Source organism: Scatophagus argus, chromosome 10 (genome assembly GCF_020382885.2).
Source record: "Scatophagus argus isolate fScaArg1 chromosome 10, fScaArg1.pri, whole genome shotgun sequence".
Lineage (NCBI taxonomy): Eukaryota > Metazoa > Chordata > Actinopteri > Scatophagidae > Scatophagus > Scatophagus argus.
Genome location: NC_058502.1, coordinates 23,552,112 through 23,572,644, shown reverse-complemented (window position 1 = coordinate 23,572,644; position 20,533 = coordinate 23,552,112). Strand labels below are relative to the sequence as shown.

Genomic DNA, 20,533 nt, shown 5'->3' with positions numbered 1-20,533 from the left:
AAAACACATCAACAAGGCTCACTGTTGCACTGGGTGACATGCTCCATCATTACCATGAACACACTGCTGGCCCAAAGGCTCAATAGGGCACCACATCTACCACAGAAAATAATCCCAAACAAATGCACTATTAATTCTCTTTTGAGTAATATTTGTTAAAAACTACAATGGTCAGCAGTTTTAGAAAATTACTGAGCATTTTTTTAAATTCAAACTTAAGATTTACATCTACAGTAGCAATGAATGGATTTGGAGAAGTCTGTCAATAAGGCCTGACTATTACTGAACACCTGTGAGTCAAACATTAAATTACATTAAATACATTAAATATAAGCAAGTAAAACAGAATACATGAAGAAACAGGACCACATGCAAGAAAAAAAATCCTTCATCAGAGCAAAAGCCAACCTATCCATCCCAGCAGTCAAAAGGGCTGCAGGTCCAAGAAGAAAACACTCACCTTTGGTACAGGCACAAAGGCGGTCAGTCCCAGAGCAATAGGTAACTGAGACAAAGGGATCTGTCTCCTCTACTGGCCCCTCCTTCTTAGGTGGCTCCACCTTGGCCAGGACCTCCAATGTTGACAGGTCCAGTATCATAATGTACCCACCCCGTGTGGTCACCACCAGATGGCCCAGGCCTGACACCTCTAACTGCTTGCCTTCTTTGTGGCTCGAGACAGAGGTGGCGGGACTGATGATAGTAGCACTGCTGGTTGTGGCTGCTTCACATGCAGTCCCAGTTCCAGAACCAACAGAGCCTGCTGGGCCCACTACAAACCCAGATGAGCCACTCTTTGACCCAGAAGGGACAGTCTCCTCTGGGGTCTCTTCACTATCATCCTCCCTGGTATCAAGCACATCAGGAGGAAGCAATATAGATGAGGTGATGGCATCACAAGGGTCCCAGATCTGCTGCACCTTGATGGGTTCCTCGTCCAAGGTGACAATGCGAGTGGAGTAGTTGAGCTTGTAGAGTGCAAGATAGCCTCCACTCCCACCACTCAGTGACCTCTGCTGCTGTTGTTGGTCTCCTGGGGGCAGGATGAGGGGCGTCTGAAGAGTTGATCCACTTGTGTGGTGGCCTTCCACTCCATTGGTCACTGGAGGAAGGGGGTCTCCTTTGCGCTGGCTGCACAGGGCAGAGTGCAAGCGGTTGAGATTGTTAAGAGCCTCCACTTGGTTTGTAGCGCTCAGAGATTCAGCACTGCATTGCTGCAGGCCGACCAGAAGGTGCACACCGTCCCAACAGGGTGTGATAGAGTCCACATAAAGATTCTCCTCTTCTAGCTGTTTGGGCAGCCTTAAGCACTGCACCAGGGTTCCAGGTCGAGGTGGGGTGGAGACAGTTGCAGCAGGTAGTGTGCTCCATTTGGCCATGTGACCATCTAACCCTGCCAGATTAGTAGCTGCATCAGCAAACTGCTGAATGTAAGTGATGGGAGGATCCTGAAGAAGAAGCTGCTCATGTGTGTCAAACTCCATCTCTATAATCTGTGGCACAGTGAAGCCTTCCTCGTGAAGCCCCTTGCTCATTAGGTTGTTCATCTGAGCAAACACCTGGCCCGAGGACTTGTCATCCACCTCTCTGACACTATACAGCAGAAGCACAGGTATAGTGTTTCGCACAGCCTGTAGAGAAGAAGGGCTTGGAGACTGGGAACCTGCTACGTTAGAGAAGGCCTGCTCCTGAGCTACAGTCTGGGAGCTACAGGTTTCTATCTCCATGGGGCCCTGGTCCTGTAGAGGCCCTGAGTGGAAGGGCTCAGGGCCCTGAGTTCTGAGGGGACCATCTGTGCTCCTGCATGTTGGAGCTGAGGCTGTGGGTGGGGGTCCAGCCATGGGGATGCTGGATGCTGAGCAGTAACTGAGCAGGCCTCCAGCTAGAAGGCAGGGGAAGGGAATGGTGTGGTGGTCAGAGACCTTTCCTTTCACCTGGTTGTGCGCCTTAGCTTGGTTCAGTGAAGGGTTGTTACCCAGTTCTTCTAGGTCCTTCACTGTGTCCTCCAGCACACTGGCCACCACCTCCCACTGGAGCTTCTCTGGCTGCTGGAGTACACTAAGCGCTGTTACTCCTAGGCTCAGATCCATGCTCTCCCACTGGGACTGCTGGCCTGGAAGAAGAGCAGGTAGAGGTAGGAGGCATTAAATGTCTAATGAAGCACTAACACTATTTTAATCAAGCTGGAAGTTGAATGTATCCACATGGGTTCAAATATGGTCTATCCAGGGTCTCACCAGCCCTTAGAAATGACAAACAGTCACAGTTATGTTTTCATACCTGTTACTGACTCTGATTGGGAATGTTCATCACTATCTGAATCTTCCAACTGGTCATCACTGGAAGAGAAAAAGCAATTTGAGAAAACAAGATAAAATACAAACTTAGAGCTGTGACTCACTCACCAATAGCCAATAGATTGGCCGCTACCATATTATAACATTTGTTGAATTTACAAGCCAGAAATAAGTAAGAATTTGCTGTACACAGTGATTCACAAGGTTAATAAAGTTTCTCCTAACTCAACAACTCACAAAATTGTTTCTCCACAGGTACTGTATCGATACAACTCTGATACCAAAAATATTGTGACAATGTGTACACTGTAAATAGATACAAAATGCAATCATTTGCAAATGAACTACCTTCAAATAAAAGACATGGGACAGCAGACAAAACAGTGCAGCAATACCACAACAAACTGACAAAATGTTTTTTGCAAGGAAAGAAATAACTTGATCTGTTGCATTTAATGTCAAAATTACAAGAAGGCATGAATTATTAAGAATTTGCCCTATAATATGGTGAGAAGAGGAGATGCAGTGTACAGTGTGCAATTCAGCTGAGCCATGCCTTTGAACTCCGCTGCTCTATGGCTACATAAGAAAGGGAACGTCGTCTTGGTTCTGATCACTGTATATCAGACCTGCTCAGTCTGTTTACCAGGACATGTATTAGTTAAGATCAAGAAGATGACGAAGTGATGGTGCATCTGTCATGAATTGTGGGTATATCAAAAATCTGACCGAGGTTGATGCATCATAATAAATCGCAAAGTGCCTAGATCGACAAAATTACGTGAAAAATTAAAGATGGTATATAAATGTCTCTGGTTAAAGAACAATTTAACTGTAGCTGTATGCTCATGTTCCAAGGCGTTCCTTGGCGTTCCTCCAAACTTACTGAATCTCGCTCAATCTGGCAAGATAGTCTTAGATTATATAGGAAGGCCCTACGGACTGCCAGAGCAGCCTATTACTCGAAATTAATTGAGGATAACAAGCATAATCTCAGGTTTCTCTTCAGCACTGTAGCCAGGCTGACAGAGAGCCATAATACTGTCTGTGCAAGAACGTGGACATGGTCTACAGAAAGGGCCAGAGCCGCCTCTATTTTCTGAGGCGGCTGAGGTCCTTCAACATCTGCAGGACGATGCTGAGGATGTTCTATGAGTCGGTGGTGTCCAGTGCCATCACATATGCTGTTGCCTGCTGGGTCAGCGGCCTGAGGGTGAGGGACACTAACAGACTCAATAGAATCATTAAGAAGGCCAGCCATGTTGTGGGAGAGGAACTGGACTCTCTGACAGTGGTGTCTGAGAGGAGGATGTTGTCCAAAATAAGGACTATACTGGACTTTCCCTCTCACCCTCTCCACAATGTGCTGATCAGCTATAGGAGCTCGTTCAGCAAAAGACTCTTACTGCCACGATGCACCACAGAGCGACACAGGAAATCATTCCTGCCTGTCGCCATCAAACTGTTAAACTCAGCACTGTGACGGACACACTCACTTTATATATACCATGTATATATTGGTTTTCTACACATGTACATACCTGCATTTTAAATTTTTCTTAAAAAATTTGAATACAGTTTTTGTAAATACCTGTACTTTTTGAGATTTTAGTTTTTCTTTATCCTATCTTTATTGTTTATTCTATATTTTCATACTTCGCACTTTTCTCCTTTCTTGGTCGGGAATACTGCATGTGCAATGTCTGTAAGAACAAGAATTTCCCTCCAGGGATAAATAAAGGAATTCTGATTCTGATTCTGATTCTATCTAACCTTGTATCTCCGTGACCCTCAGCAGCAATGACTTCATAACCTTTTTTAATGACAAGATTTTAAATATTAGAAACAAGATTCAACACCTACTGACATCAGCTGGTACTGACCTACCATCAAACACTGGGACCTTAGAAACAGATAATCATCCTGACTGTTTTTCTCCTATTAACCCTCATCAGCTACATTCACTTATATATTCATCCAAGCCAACAACATGCCTCTTAGACCCCATCCCTACTAACTCTACTACTACTCAAAGAAGCTTTACCCTTACTTAGCACCTGTCTATTAGACATGATCAATCTGTCCCTGATAACAGGCTATGTACCCCAGTCCTTTAAAGTAGCTGTAGTCAAACCTCTCCTTAAAAAACACACACTTGACCCAGAGGTTTTAAGCAATATAAAATATCTAACCTTCCATTTCTTTCCAAGATCCTTGAAAGAACAGTCGTCAATCAGTTGTGTGACTTTCTTCAAAATAATAACTTATTTGAGAATTTTCAATCTGGCTTTAGAGCTCATCACACCACAGAAACGGCATTGGTCAAAGTCACAAATGACCTACTAATGGCATCAGACAAGGGATTTATCTCTGTCCTTGTACTGTTAGACCTTAGTGCTGCATTTGACACCACTGACCATTCTATTTTATTACACAGGTTGGAACACCTAATTCTCATCAAAGGAACTGCACTCAGCTGGTTTCAGTCCTATTTATCAGATCAATCTGAATTTGTTCATGTTAATGATACATCGTCCACACTCACAAAAGTTAGTCACGGAGTTCCTCAAGGTTCTGTCCTTGGACCAATATTATTCACCCTTTATATGCTCCTATGGAATTTAGGAGGTATCTTTGACCAGGACATGTCTTTTAACACACACATATCAATTATTTCAAAGACTGCATTCTTTCAAAATTAGGCACATTCTGAGTCAGAAAGATGCAGAAAAATTAGTCCATGCATTCATTACCTCCAGGCTGGATTATTGTAACTCCCTTCTTTCAGATTGTCCCAATAAATCTATAAAGACTCTCCAGCTAATCCAGAACGCTGCAGCACGACTACTGACAAGAACCAGCATGAGAGATCATATTTCTCCTGTTCTCTACATTGACTACCTGTAAAATTCAGGATAGATTTTAAAATTCTCCTCCTCACATATAAAGCCCTGAACGGTCAGGCACCATCCTATCTTAAAGAGCTGATAGTTCCCTATTATGCCACCAGAGCTTTGCGTTCCCAAAATGCTGGACTACTTGTGGTTCCTAGTAGGGATGGGCACGATTAATCGATGATCGATGACTGATCGTTAAGAATTACGTCGATCACGTGAAAGTTTGATCGACCTGTTCTGTGTGTGTGTTGATGCAGTGCAGTGACAGAAACAGCGCTGTGGGTTTTTGACATTTCACCAACAGGGGGAGACAGAGAAAAATTTATACTCAGCGAGCTGCCGTAGAAGTTGAAGCTAGGCTAAACATGAAGAGAGCAAGACGAAGTGTTGTGTGGGACCATTTCGAGTGAAAAAATGATGAAGTCATTTGCAAACACTGCGATGCAATGTACAAGTACAACACGACAACGACCCCAATGATATACCACTTGAACAAAGTACATCCGACAGAGGTTAATGAATCCTCCTCTCAACCGACCATCACCTCAGTGCTAGCACGGAGGACCAGCGATGCACAGCGCGCGGAAAAAATTACCCAAGGGATCTGCAAATTCCATCCATCCATCCATCCCTGGAATGTAAACCTTACAGACTGGTGGAAAGTGAATGGAGCGAGGTTTCCCAGGCTGGCTAAGTCAGCGCGCCAATACCTCTGCATCCCTGCAACTTCAGTCTCTTCAGAGCAGGTGTTTTCAGCGGCGGGTCTGACTGCCACCAGGCTGCGTTCATGTCTCACCTCTGAACATGCCCATCTTCCTCAACAAGAATCAATAAGCTGCCTGGAGTTATTTTAGTTTGGAAGGTCACCAGCCGTAGCCGTTATGCAAGTCATTCTATTTGTTATGAGGCTCTCTGAAGTAACGTGTTTCTCGGCTGGGTGCAACTCGCATTTGTTTTTGAAGTTAAATTTTGAGAAAAAATGTCGTTCCTAAATATATTTTTTGGATTTTGGATTTTTCGGCTGAGGAGTTATATCCGAGAAAGCTCAATTGTGTTTGAGCGTGCCTTATCTTTATTAGCTCGCTAATTTGAAAGTTGCTGCCTTTACGAGCACACACATCTGTTTTGTTAAACTTAAACTGTCGTAATATGACTGTTGTTGAACTGTAAGTGCATTGAATAAATATTTCATTGAGGCAAAACACGCGAGTATTTTCTGCCTTTTTCTAATAAAAAAAAAAAAAAACGATTAAATCGATGATTGACCGATGTTTTACGATGATTGACCAAGGGAATTTCTTAAAATGCCCATCCCTAGTTCCTAGAGTCTTCAAAAGTAGATTGGGAATCAGAGCCTTTAGTTATCAAGCTCCCCTACTATGGAACCATCTTCCGGTTTCGTCCGGTCACCCTCTCATCATTTAAGAGTAGACTAAAAACTTTCCTCTTTGATAAAGCTTATAGTTAGGGCTGGTCTAGGCCGGCCCCTAGTTATGCTGCTATAGGCTTAGACTGCCGGGGGCCCTCCCATGACGCACTGAGCTCTTTCTTCCTCTCCCTCTGCACACATTCATGTCCCATTAATGCATATTACTAACTCATCTTCTTCCCTGGAGTCCTTGTGCTTTCTCGTCTCGCAGGTTCTCATGGATCGCAGTCGGACCTTCTGCTACAGTCCTGCTTGAAACTTACTGCGATTACTACTGTTTAGTCATAATCTATTTTAATTCTGTTAATACTCTGTACAGCTACTACCATTATTACTGTTACTAATACTGTTATCATAATCATCGTAGTACCTCCCGTATACTTCATTATCATTATCTACAGTTCCAGTATTTCTAGTATTATTACTGCTGCTATGCATCTCTGCTTGTGTGCTCCTTTTCTCATGTCCCACCTCCCTCTCCCTCTCTCTCCTTGTCTGTCTATCTCTCTCTCTCTCTCCCTCTCTCTCAACCCAACCAGTCAAGGCAGATGGCCGCCCATCTTGAGCCGGGGTCTGCTCTGAGGTTTCTGCCTTCTAAAAGACAGTTTTTCCTCGCCACTGTCACCAAGTGCTTGCTCAAGGGGGAATGTTGGGCTCTCTCTATTTTACAATTTAATTAAAGAGTTTGATCTAGACCTGCTCTAACTGGAAAGTGTCATGAAATAACTTCTGTTGTCAATGGGCGCTATATAAATAAACTGAATGGAAAAAAATTGAATTAAAAAGCAGTTATTAGATTTTCATATTAAATTTCAACAATTACAGCTAATCAGTGCTGATACTGTATGTTGAAAGTGTGTGTTTTACCTGTCTCCTTCTAGCTTCGGCAGGTCAGAGCAGGACGAAGACTCCTCGAGCCAGGCAAGAGTTGGTCTCCGCGACTCAGTCAGTGTCTGCTGGTTGTGCTCACCCTCACACAGGATCAGCTGCCTCAGGATGGCCGGGTCGTATGGATTGATGTCAAACTTCAAGTGTACCTGTTCGACATACAGACAAAAACTCTTAAATCTATGGTCAACAGTAATGTTTGTTCGATGACTGCAACGTCTTTGAAAGTCAAACACAAGATAATATTGTTTCAGACATTTACAGTAAGTTCTGACCTTCATCATTTTGGACACATCCCAGATACAGATCTTGCCTCTCTTGGTGGCAACAGCCAGGAACTGCGGACAGCTACCAAAACCATAGCAAGCAATCTTGTCTGAACTGTCGAGACTGTTGGGAAACTGAGCGGGACTGGTTGCCAGCGTCACTGACAGAGGCACATTTTGCGTGTGCTCGCCTTTTACAAATGGACAATTTGGAGAATGTCGCTCATGTTCAGACCTGGAGAGTAGAGGAGAAATGTTGGGCATCGTTAATATTAAAATTAAAAGCGATGGTGGTGATGACGGCAACCATGACAACAGGAGTGTTTCGTTTTAATGGACTTGCATTGAAGCGTGCATGTGCATCCATGTTTGGGCTCCCAAAGTAAGAGACTGGGACATCACTGACATCTCACAGCAGCAAAATTAATGCATCGTTATCTCAACTCACCAAGGCTCATCTGTAGGTTCCCAACAGACCAGACACACACTGCAAGTGAAACACATGGCTCTATCATCTCCTGTTGAGGCAGGCTGTGAAAAGACAGGGGTGAACAAAGCTGAAGCCGAGTTCATAGTGAAGATCTGCAATGACTTAAAACATGCTAATACTTGCAATATGCTATGTTATGAAAACCATTTACACCAATGTGACCAGATGAATGCATATCATTTCGATAGCAACAACTCACTATACTGTTGGCTTTTAAGACTTTTTTGTGGCAGGATGCAATTTGTAGCGTTTTAAAATATGAATGACCATAGTGATGAGTTACTTGCTACAGCAGCAATTCTAGTGTTGATGAAACAACAAAAACAAAATGTGTGTGGTGGCAGATCGAGATGAATGCAATTGCAGCAGAGGAAAGGGTCAGCACTGAAGCGGTTACTTTAAGACACAAATTTAAATTTTAAGGCCTGTGTTATGCAGACACAGCTGTTCCTCAAACGATGATCTCTCTTCTCCGTCCAAACTGCCATTTCAAAAGCTTGAGTGTTTGTAACTGACTAGAATAGCTGAATTTCCTACGAGTCATAAGCGATACCATCAGCTGGCTTTGGAGTCGAGCAGAAAAGTTAGAGTCAAAGTCAGTTCACTCTAATGCAATGTTCTATAATGATCTTGCTTCACTGAGGATCTTTGGTCTGAAATGGGTTTTTCTACAACTCCCACTGTCCACTTTTATTCTTTAAAATCCTGTGTTTGTAAAGCAGCCGAAAGGCTCAGCTCTCAATTTACCGGTCAATCTACTTTCCAGTCATCCCCTATTGTCACAAGCTGTGGGTATTGACCAAAAGATCCTCCGCAGCGTGGCCAGGCCTTAGAGATAGGGTGAGGAGCTCGGATATTCAGGAGGGGGTCAGAGCAGAGCCGTTGCTCCTTTGCGTCGAGAGGAGGCAGCTGAGGTAGTTCAGGCACCTGGTCAGGATGCTTCCCGGACGTCTCCCTGGGGAGATGTTTCGGGCATGTCCATCTAGGAAGAGACCCAGGGGCGGACTAAGGACACGATGGAGGGATTATATCTCTTGTCTGGGCACCCCTCAAGGTCCCCTTGGATGAGCTGGTGGAGGTGGCCGGGGAAAGAACTGGGCTTTCCGGCTGAGGCTGTTGCCCCTGCGACCCGGACACGAATAAGCGTAGGATGACAGGCGAAACAAGACAATTCCATTCATCACACCTAGGTGTGTAGTTTAGTTTAAATTCAAACTCTGGTCTCTCACTGGAAGACACACCAGAACCCCAAGGGATCCCCAGTCCCCTCCGGTGATGTCATCCAGGTAATAAAAGCATCCCCACTTTGCACCTCCATGCTCTTTCCGGTGCGCTGCTATTGCTACCAGAGCTACTCCAGACTGTTCCCCGTGAATCAGCCACCAAAGGAACATCCAGTCCACGGTTGGTCACCATTTGCTTTATTTCTACTTTCTTTTACTTCAAGACCTAGGCTACACATGTTTAACTCACTGGTTGAGCTTTTTTTTTTCACTAGAAATTGAGGATATGCCTCATTACTAATGTGCTCTACAGGGTTCTCTCAAACTTACCTGGTGGTAAAACCCTGCTTGAGCCATTGGATCAGGCTGAGCCCACCTGTACCCAGCATGTGGCCATGATGTAAATGTCTCCCTCCTGTTGGCCTCACTGTACATCAAAGACCTACACAAAACAACACAGAAAGAAACATGCTCAGTATTCTGTGTGCTGGTCTGCAATGTATCGGTTATCTATTTTGTAGTGTGAGAAATCTTTGACATATGCCTATCACACATTCATATACGCCTCAACAATCATATTGGTCATGACATAACAAAATGTTACTTATGGAATGGCGAGATTAATCTAGTCAAGGGTGTTAATACAATACAGTATTAAAGGCTGTTAATACTTCTGTCATGGAGAAAAAGTACTTTGCACATAGAAATTACTAACTTGTTCTTGTTCATTTCTTAGATTTTAACACTGATTAGTAATTGTGCTCTTCAAGTATTACATTACAATTTTACTAGTAAAATTTGTGCAAATATATTTTTCATGCCAGTTCCTTAACAGACCAGTTATCATTTGTTTTCCAGCTTGCTCACCTATCCACAGATCGGCCGGGGCCCACCCCAAGTTCTGGCCTGGCACTTGACAAGAGGTAGGAGAGCCTGTCCATGATGGATGAGGCCACAGACAAGGCAGCTACGTTCTGATTGATCTTCTTCAGCTCAGTGACAATGGCACTGGCCACCAGCCTCAGCACATGGTGGGGAAGATGAAAGGTCACTGTTGCCCACTAAAGCAAGAAAGTAGAAGTATAAGATCAGTCTGAAAAGAGAGATTGCTTTCAGGATAGTGAAAAAAAAGCAGATCAGAAAAAGGGTGAAAATAATGAATGTTATTTTAAAATTAAGTACGTTTTTTTCCTTATAGAGATCCAACTCACTTTTTACAGAAGAATGTCAAGACCTATTTTTCAGTCTTTGAGAAACCATACTTTTCATCTGCGTTCATCGCACTCGCAATACTCATTATATGAGCATTTTTGACCTTGAACACTTTAAACAACAGTCTGGCACCCACTCTCGATTTTTACTCTAAGTCTACCTCAAACTCTTCCATGTTTTTGGATTTGTGAAAGTCTTAATATGCAGATATGGAAGACCTGGGACTGATTCACTAACGACAAAAAATAATTTTCTAAATAAAATTAAATACCATTTTGCCCTGATGAAAAAGGCAGCACTCAACAGCATGGGGTATGCATGTTGATTCAATGTCTAAATAAGTACATGTGAACATCAGGTATGCCTGTTAATATGTTGCCATGCAGAGACTAATGTTAGCAGCGCAGCGAACATCCAAAAAAAAAAAACTGGCCAACTAAAGTGAAACTCTAAAAAGTAACCCTGTGCTGAGTCTGTATCAAGCTAGTGCATGGTAGTATTTTGGACTTTTTGCAGCTGAACATAAAAGAGACCTAGACAGGAGTAAGTAATGTCTAAACTAATTATAGATTATTACAAACGTCCTATATGTTAAATGTAGCAAGTAGTCACAGTTTGATTAAGCAAATTATAGAGATCAATCAGTGATGCATCAGTGTGCATCAAAAGGCATTGTTTGATCACGGCAACATAGCCACCTGAGTCAGAATCCAATCATGAGGTGCCTTGAGATTCTCACCCCTAATAAAGTTATATACAATCAAAATAAATACGAAAAAAATTACATTTTTACCTGAATAAGTGACTTTTGTGCGTTAACAAATGAAGGATAAATTAACCTGTTTGAAGGACAGGTGCCCTCTCTATTTCAGAGGTCATATACACAGAGCTCTCACAAGCTCAAATTAATGTTGTTAATGAGAACACATTAAGTGATCTGGCTCTAGCTTTGTCAGTTCTCTTTGTTTTGTCTCTGTGTGTGATGTGCCTGTGTATGTCTTTAAAGGTTATTTAGGTATTCATGCTCTTCAGTATTTCTGTAATCTTATACTTCATTAAGTTACCGCATATCTTTGTTTTGGATGGTTTCTTGGATTACAATAAAAATAAAAATTTCACAAAAAAGTTTAGTGAATGACAATGAATGACTCCTACAGTGAAGTATGATGAAGCATTTTTGGTTTTCCTTCTTAACTTCTCACATAATCTTCTGATCCTACCTGCTGAAACACGCTGCTGCTGGTCATGATTCTCTGATGTCACAAAAAGTCAAATTAAAAATCCTGAAAATGTCACTATCCAGGGCTGATATGAGCACAAACAGACTTCTAGTCATATGGGACATAAGAAAAAAAAACAAAAGTACCCTTTGAAAAACAGACTAACCTTTGCCACTTTGTGATTAGCTGCTGTCTCATGTGAGGTATTCTTCAGGCCTTCTTTGAGCTGGCTGAGAAAAAGTTCATAGCCCTCTGTGCTGGACACATCAATCTTTTCTTGACAGGCTGACAGAATCTGCTGGGCCTGAAAACACACACAAACATATATAAGTTATTGTTAACCAACACTAGCACTGGTACTGTCTTGATAAAATGGTTACAGTGAACTTCAGTCACACATCACACTCTGTTGATGCAACCAGAGATAGTTAGGGTTAGTTTGGATTTTTTTTTTTTTTTTTTTTTAAGTCGGACTGTATGAGGTACAGGACTGTCGCAATTTTGATTCTAAGTATATTCGAAAATAAATATAATGAAATGAAATTTAATTTTCAAGCATCCAAATGAAACGACTTTTCAAGGATTTTATTTTTCTCTTAACCCCCATCTCCTTACGAGCGTCCAAAGGAAAGAAAAAAAACCCATCAACAACACTTCAAAGATACAGTGTAGCTTACAGATAACAAGAACTGCACACAGCTTGACACCAGGGCCTCTGTTGGGGTTGGAGACGGCAGAGAAACAAGTTGAAAATTCCCGTTTCCCTGAAGTCACCAATGTGCCAACATCTTGCCTTTCCAAGTGAGTTATGTCAACAACAAATGCATCGTTGACAGAAAAACTCCGGAGACTCAACTGCTTCTTAATAATCCCTCAACACGGTAACCATGAGCTGGCCAAAGTCTGGTCTGTTGTCCTTTTTTGCCTCTTTTTAGGGGTTTGTGGATTTTTGTTTGTGAGTTAGCTGAACTGAATTAGAGTTGGGAATACTTCCTTGTTTTCAGTTTTGTTGAGAAATAATCGGGAAGTTCAGTGTGTCCCAGCCGCAGGGAAGATGGGTGCAATAAACATATGTGCAATAAAAAAAAAAAAATTTCTACACAAGTGTGCAACCCTAACGTGCAATATTTTGTTTTATCTTATTGTTTTTTTTTCATGGTTACATAATTTGTGTCAGACATTACATATAGTGTCTGACACAAAGTGCATGCCTTCCTTAGTTATTTATTATTTATCTGATATTTTTGCGCCGATCATCATATCATAATCATATGAAACTGATCTGAACAAATGAGATGGACGTGCATCTCAATGCCCTCTGACTACACAAAAATTAAGTGAAAATATCCCAGATACAAGCACTGCCATCTTGCGCTGATTGCATCATGCGAAAATTTTTTACTGGTTTTAACTTCGAATTGCAGTGAAGCCCAAACAATGAAGGCTTGATAATTTAACAATAGCATTGCCAGAGGCAAAAAAAAACAAAAAAAAACTTTTACATTGAAAACCCAACGGGACTGTAACGAAAAAAATCAAAACTCAAATCAAATCATAGATTTTGGGAATACCGTCACTCCACTAGCTATATGTGAATGTCTTATGCAGCTAAGCAATGTACCTCTGTGGACAAGGGCAGCAGTAAAATGTGTTTCAACCAGAAAAACTAGAATTGATGATTCAGGTGAGAAATATGCTGTCTTCACTTCGAGACTTATTTTTCTCTTGTATTTTTCCATGCAAAGATTCCTATGCTGATTGCATGAGAACTCATTCACCAAACCATTTCTTCTTTTAAAGGAAAATTAAGTTTCTTTAGATTTATCTGGCTTCTTTTGTCACTAGGCACCATTCAGTAAAAAAGTTTGAGTTCATACATGAGTACATCAAATCCTTCAAAGGATAAATGCATTCAAAAACACTTTAACCCTGTTATTCTTTACCCAATAAACAAATAAAACAAGCTTTGAATCAAAGTGCAAGACAATGAAATCACCATTAATTTAATTAATTTAACAAACTCAATACACCATCAGTTTGGGACTAAGATAAATAATAGCATTCAGTTCACTTAATTAGTAACAAAATTTTAATCCACTATGGTATTTCCCAACAACCCCTTAAATTCACTTACTCACTGGTAATCCAAACAAACAAAACTCAAGCAAAGAAGTATTCCTTGCTGCAATTAAGTTTACCTACAAACAAAAAGAAAACCATGAATCCCGAGAGCCCTTGCAAAACAAAAAAGGAGAAAAAAAGGACAAATGATACCGTATTTTCCGCACTATAAGGCGCATCGGATTATAAGGCGCACCTTCAATGAATGGCCTATTTTAAAACTGTTTTCATATATAGGGCACAGCGCATTATAAGGCACATAGAATAGAAGCTACAGCAGTGGCTCGGGTTGCGTTTTGCATCCACTAGATGGAGCTGCGCTAAAGGGAATGTCAACAAAACAGTCAGATAAGTCAGTCAAACTTTATTAATAGAATACAAACCAGCGTTCTGACAACTCCGTTCACTCCCAAAATGAATAAACAGCTGTGTTATTATTTTTCCCGAGGTAATGTCAGCGACGTAGTATTTTCGCGACAGTTTATCTTTTAACAACAGCAAGGTATAACAGGCAGTGCAACATTTTTATCACGTAGTGGACGGGAATTTTTCCTCGATTCAGTAAACACGTAAAAGAAACAGTCTGATACCATTAAACATTAGTGCAATCACAATATAGTAACTCTCGAAATAGTACAAAGCAATAACAATATAACAATAACTCAACGTTGTTCAAACGTTAATGTCCATATTCACAATATGACCAACCTTGTTCAGTTGTGAACACACAAAAGAAACACGTAAAGCTCACTTTATCAGTTCATTCCTCATCCACGAATTCTTCTTCTTCAGTGTCCGAATACAGCATCCAACATGCCCGGCTCCGTCTCATCAATGTCGTCATTATCCAAGTCAGTGTCGCTGCTGTTGTCTGGTAGTTCAGCGACGATTCCAGCCTTCCTGAAAGCTTGGACCACAGTTGAGACTGATATATCAGCCCAGGCATTTACGATCCACTGGCAGATAGTGGCGTATGTCGTTCGGCGCTGTCTCCCTGTCTTGGTGAACGTGTGTTAGCCTTCCGTCATCCACTGCTCCCATGCAGTTCGCAGTCTAGCTTTAAATGCCCTGTTGACCCCAATATCTAGCGGCTGGAGTTCTTTTGTCAATCCACCCGGAATGAGGGCAAGCACTGAATTAGTGTGCTTCACTTGTTTTTTGACTCCATCTGTGATATGGGAGCGCATGGAGTCGCAGATCAATAGGGACAGGGCTGTGTGAAAAAAGTCACCCAGTCTCTTGACGTAAATTTCTCTCAGCCACTCACTCATCTTTTCTTCATCCATCCATCCCTTCGAGTTAGCCTTGATGACGACGCCGGCTGGAAAGTTTTCTTTTGGCAAGGTCTTCCTCTTGAAAATAACCATGGGTGGAAGTTTCTGACCATTAGCCTGGCAAGCGAGACCTACAGTGAAGGACGACTTCTCATTCCCTGTGGTGCGAACATTCACCGTACGTGCTCCCATTTTATCCAGTGTGGTTCACAGGAATATCAAAGGTGAGTGGAACCTCGTCCATGTTGATGATGTGCTCTGGCCGGATCTTTTTTCAGCGATCTTGTTTTTGCAGTATGCGTGGAAAGTGGCCAGCTTTTCTTGGTAGTCTTTTGGCAGTTGCTGCAAAACACTAGTTCGTGTGCGGATGGAGAGATTACGTCTTTTCATAAACCGATAGCACCAAGAAGGACCGCCTCTAAATTCATCGATGTTAAGTTCACGTGCTAGCACTGTTGCCTTCACTCGAATAGTGACTGTAGAGACACTTCTACTTGCTGCTCTCTGTTCAACAACCCCCTATTCGAGTTTGTCCTCTAACTGTGGCCATCTTGCTTTGTTCCCTCGGAAACTCTGTTTAGTCTTCTTTACCTGGCGCAGGTCATCTTGCTGCTTCCTCCACTTCCACACCTTTGACTCGTTAATGTTGAAGTGTCTCGCCGCTGCTCTGTTCCCATGTTCTACTGCATGACTGATAGCCTTCAGCTTGAACTCTGCGTCGTAAGCGTGTCTCTTGCAAGGAGCCATCTCGGGGTCTTCATACACACACACAAATGGTGTTGTACAGGAATTCCTCTTCACCGTACCGGCGCTTCAATCTGTTACTTCGGCCACGCCCCCTGACTAAGGTAGCCACGATCGACCAATATTGATCCATAGATAAGGCGCATCGGATTATAAGGCGCACTGTCAGCTTTTGAGAAAACTGAAGGCTTTTAGGTGTGTCTTATAGTGCGGAAAACACGGTACCCAGCTTTTGTCAACTCGAAGTACCAGGGTACAGAACTGTTTAGTTGCTAGTGTCTTGAAAGTCATTCAACTGTTGAATCCAGACAGAGAATGATGAAATGATTTGCCAGATAGGCCACATCCTTGAGGACTCACACAAATTTCAGATTAATGCAGACTTAAAGCGGTAGCAAATGCCCAGTATGCTGCTTCTTATTTGTCAGCATCTTCTGTCATACTGATTTGGGCAACACGATGAAGCAACTAACAGGGTCAGAGTTCCCAAAACAGGTAAATGAAAATGATGAGGTTCATTACACCCCTAGTAAAAAAATAATTTCAGTGTTTTTTCTGATGCTTGAGTTGGGCATCTGCAGATCATATCAGATTTCTCCAATGAATGTTAATGGGGTCAAAATGACACTTTTTATTATCACCAGATTTTTGTGTTCTCTAAGCCAGTGTGTGACACCAGTTTAAGAATCTTTATTCTGTCATACTGTTGTGTATTCTGGGCTAGTAAGAGACCTTCAGTGGGAACACCAGTTAAATTGTGGATATTCTTTGTCAGCCCCAATCTGGTCAGTATAACCATGTTGTTGAGCCGGTAAGAAATGGTTAACATTCAGTTCAGTATGATTGGTAAAGTCTGTGACATAAGAAAATAAAGACAAAAGTGGCGATGAGGACGGACAGATGCTTGCTGCTGCGACAGTGTGAGTGTTTTATTTGGCATTTTCCCTGCCAACACCTTGCTCAAGCCTCTGGTGATAGCAGAAAGATTTGGGTTTCACAGACCTAATCAAGAAGAGTCTGTCAACATGTTTGTCACAGCGCTATGCAAGTCGGCAGAGCACTGTGAATTTAGGGACGCTTTAAATGAAAATAAGAAAGGAGCACAGAAGAAACTACTCACAGAAAGTGATTTGACTCTTGAAAGAACCATTAGTATCAGTGTGACAATGTGCTCAGTACAGATAAAGTCATTGACTCTGACAGTCTTAAGACAGCCTTTAATTCAATCTTAGATTCAATTGGTTTCTTTCAGATGGTAAATGAACCAACACGCTGTCATAATCACACCCTCGACCTGGTTCTCACCTACGGCCTAGAAACTCAGAACCTGTTAGTTGCCCTTCAAAATGGTCTCCTTTCAGACCACTCACAATAAGTTTTGAACTACCTCTAACAGACCTAACAGCACACAACAAAAAAGATTTATAGCGGATGGCTCTCTGAGAATACTGTAGACAGATTTAGGGATGGAATCCCATCACAGCTCCCTTCAGCAACATGTACCACTACAACAGAGTGCACTGATTTAAATATTAGTTCCTGCAGAAATTGATTGCTTTGTCAACAACACTGCAGCCACTCTACACACAGTTTTGGATACAGCTGCCCCACTAAAAAAAAGAAGGTTACAAATCACAGGAGGATAGCTCCGTGGTATAATTCAAAAATCCGAACATCGAAACAGGTATCAAGATGGATGGAGAGGAAGTGGTACTCCTCCAAATCTGTTGAATCCCAGAGGGCCTGGAGAGATAGATTATGGACGTATAAAGGCCTTTCGTAAACAGCTTTTTATTCATCATTAACAGAGCAAAACAAGAACACGCGTTTTCTTTAACACTAGCCAGGCTGACAAAGAGTCACAGCTCTCTTGAGCCTTGTATTCCTGCAGCTCTTAATAGTAAAGTTTATGAGTTTCTTCACAAATAAAATCATTAACATGAGAGACAAAAAAACAAAGATCTATCCACGATAGTCAATATACTGCCATCTTTAGAAATCTCTTTAAGTCCTAATCCACCTCTGGACAGCTTCCTGCGCCTACACCTCCCTGAGCTGGCCTCCAGCATTAATAAATCTAACCCAACCACATGTCTCTTAGACCCCATCCAAACTAAGCTCCTCCAGGGCATCTTTCCTCTGATTCCTTATTAGATCAGATCAACTTCTCTTTAACAACAGGTTATGTACCACAGGCGTTTAAAACTGCTGTTGTCAGACCTTTACTTAAAAAAACCCTTCTCTTGACCCAGACATCTTAGCAAACTATAGACCCATATCCAACCTCCCATTTGTTTCTAAGATACTTGAAAGGGTGGTTGCAAGTCAGTTCACTTGATCACCTACACAGGAACAGTCCGTTTGAAGTGTTTTAGTCTGGTTTCAGAGCTCATCACAGCACAGAAACAGCACTGCTTAAAGTTACCAATGACCTCCTCATGACATCAGATATGCGGACTTGTCTCTATACTTGTTCTACTGGATCTCAGTGCTGCTCTTGACACTGTAGATCACAGAATTTTATTACACAGACTAGAACATGAGACTAGGATCACAGGGACTGCATTAGTCTGGTTTAAATCATATTTATGAGATAGATTTCACAGTGTTCCACAGGGTTCAGCACTCAGGTCAGAGATCCCTCAGAGGAAGAGGTGTTGATAATAAATGTGACTGAAAACTCAGAAGGCTTCTGGGCCAGACCCAAACTAGAAGGACATGCTGTAAAAATGTAGACAGACACATCAAGAGCATCACTAGTGTCATATAAAGTCTACAAAAAGTTTATGAAGCCATTTTTAAGGGGTACACAGGACATCGAGTGCCCTTGAAAGGAATGACAGAGTTGACTGTTCAGTGCAATGGCCAAACTGCCAAGTTGACTGGCCATAAGGAAGCTATCACACAGTTCAACTCACCTGCAGGCTGTACTGGAAAAGCATGTAGAGGTAGCAGCAGAGTAAGGAGTCTGTGACCCGGGTGGGTATGCTCCTTCGGTGTGCTTTTTGCTCTGTCTGCACACCGTGCGTGGTGTATCTCCTCTAGTGTAGGGAGCTGGGTGCCAATGATCTGCTAGGCAGTTTTGATGATGCGTTGTAGAGCCTTTTCATTGTCCGAGGAGCAACTGGAATACCAAGCTGTTATGCAGTATGTGATGATGCAGTACTGTCTGAAATCCAGGATCACCTCCTTTGTCTTCTTGGAGTTCAGGGATAGGTTGTTGTCATGGCTCCAGCATCCCAGGTGCCCCACCTCCTCCCTATAGGCTGCCTCGTTGTTTGAGATCGGACCTATCACAGTGGTGTCGTCTGCGAACTTCACAATCTTGTTGGTATTGCGCATAGGAACACAGTCATGTGTGAAAAGGGACTAGAGGAGGGGGCTGAGCACGCATGCTTGGGGTGCGTCCGTGTTCAGGGTAATGGGTTTGGAGCAGAGTTTGCCCATGCGCACAGACTGGGTTCTGTTGCTCAGGAAGTCCAGGATCCATCCGGAAAGGTGAGAGCTGAGTGCAAGGTTGTTTAGCTTAACGGCCAGCTTGACAGAGGGATGGTGTTAAAAGCAGAACTGTAGTCGATGTACAGTACAAGATCCTCATGTAGCTGTTTGGTTCCTCTAGATGTGAAATGGCAGTGTGAAGAGCCAGTGAGATGGCATCCTCCATTGAGCTGCTCGCCCTGTATGCAAATTGTTATTGGGGGAGGCTCGTGAAGACTCCATTTAGTTGGCCTGCATAGTGTTTCAGAACCCGCCCGGGAATGCTGTCTGGTCCAGGTGCCTTGTGAGGGTTGATGTTGCCGAGAGCTTGCCTCACCTCGTGTTCGTTCAGCACCAGGACATGTGATGTGGCCTCCATAAGTCCAGTGTGGTGGTGGTGGTTGGTGCCCTTGTTGAAGCGCGCAAAGAATTTTCGTCGTCAGGGAGGGTTGGGCTGTGTGATCTGGGCAGACAGGAGTTGTTGCTCTTGTAGTCAATGAGAGATTTAATGCCTTGCCACATGTGTCTGGGGTCAGGGTCCTCAAAGTGCTGTTCTTTGCAGGAACGCTTAGCTTCCCCGATACCCCTCTTCAGGGTGGCCCTGGCTGTGGAGTAGGCCACCTGATCGCCTGAGTGAAAAGCATTATCTCAAGACCAGTGCCATACGCTATCCGACCCAAGATTGAAGTTGATCTGGATGCTCTTGCCAAGAATTGAGTTTTAGAACCTGAAAAGTATCTCCTGCCAATCACTGGTGACTTGTTTGCTGGACTGAGTGGGGGACAAAAGTTCAGCAAAACTGACCTCAATTAGGCTTACCTTCAGATGCAAACAAAGGACTTTTCAGATACTGCAGAGCCATGAATCAAATCCTGAGTGGATTGTCGGGAGTGCAGTGTTACCTGGATGATATTTTTGCACTGGGGCAGATGATGAACAATTCTCCTAAGACAGAAAGAGTATGGCTCGCAAGGAAAAATGTGAGTTTTTTCAGT

At 42.7% G+C, this 20,533-nt stretch overlaps 1 protein-coding gene across 6 annotated transcripts in view; it reads right to left on the bottom strand.

Annotated features, from left to right (window-relative positions):
- The window catches only part of birc6 (baculoviral IAP repeat containing 6), a 132,621-nt gene that overhangs the window by 99,709 nt on the left and 12,379 nt on the right, over nt 1–20,533 (bottom strand). For all 6 annotated transcript variants that reach the window (XM_046402032.1, XM_046402035.1, XM_046402036.1 and 3 more), the window contains exons 3-10: nt 12,089–12,226; nt 10,358–10,551; nt 9,821–9,932; nt 8,226–8,308; nt 7,787–8,012; nt 7,491–7,660; nt 2,281–2,339; nt 461–2,113 (exon numbers count right to left, since the gene is read on the bottom strand). In XM_046402032.1, coding sequence (XP_046257988.1) covers nt 461–2,113; nt 2,281–2,339; nt 7,491–7,660; nt 7,787–8,012; nt 8,226–8,308; nt 9,821–9,932; nt 10,358–10,551; nt 12,089–12,226 — 2,635 coding nt within the window. The remainder of the gene's footprint in view (nt 1–460; nt 2,114–2,280; nt 2,340–7,490; nt 7,661–7,786; nt 8,013–8,225; nt 8,309–9,820; nt 9,933–10,357; nt 10,552–12,088; nt 12,227–20,533) is intronic.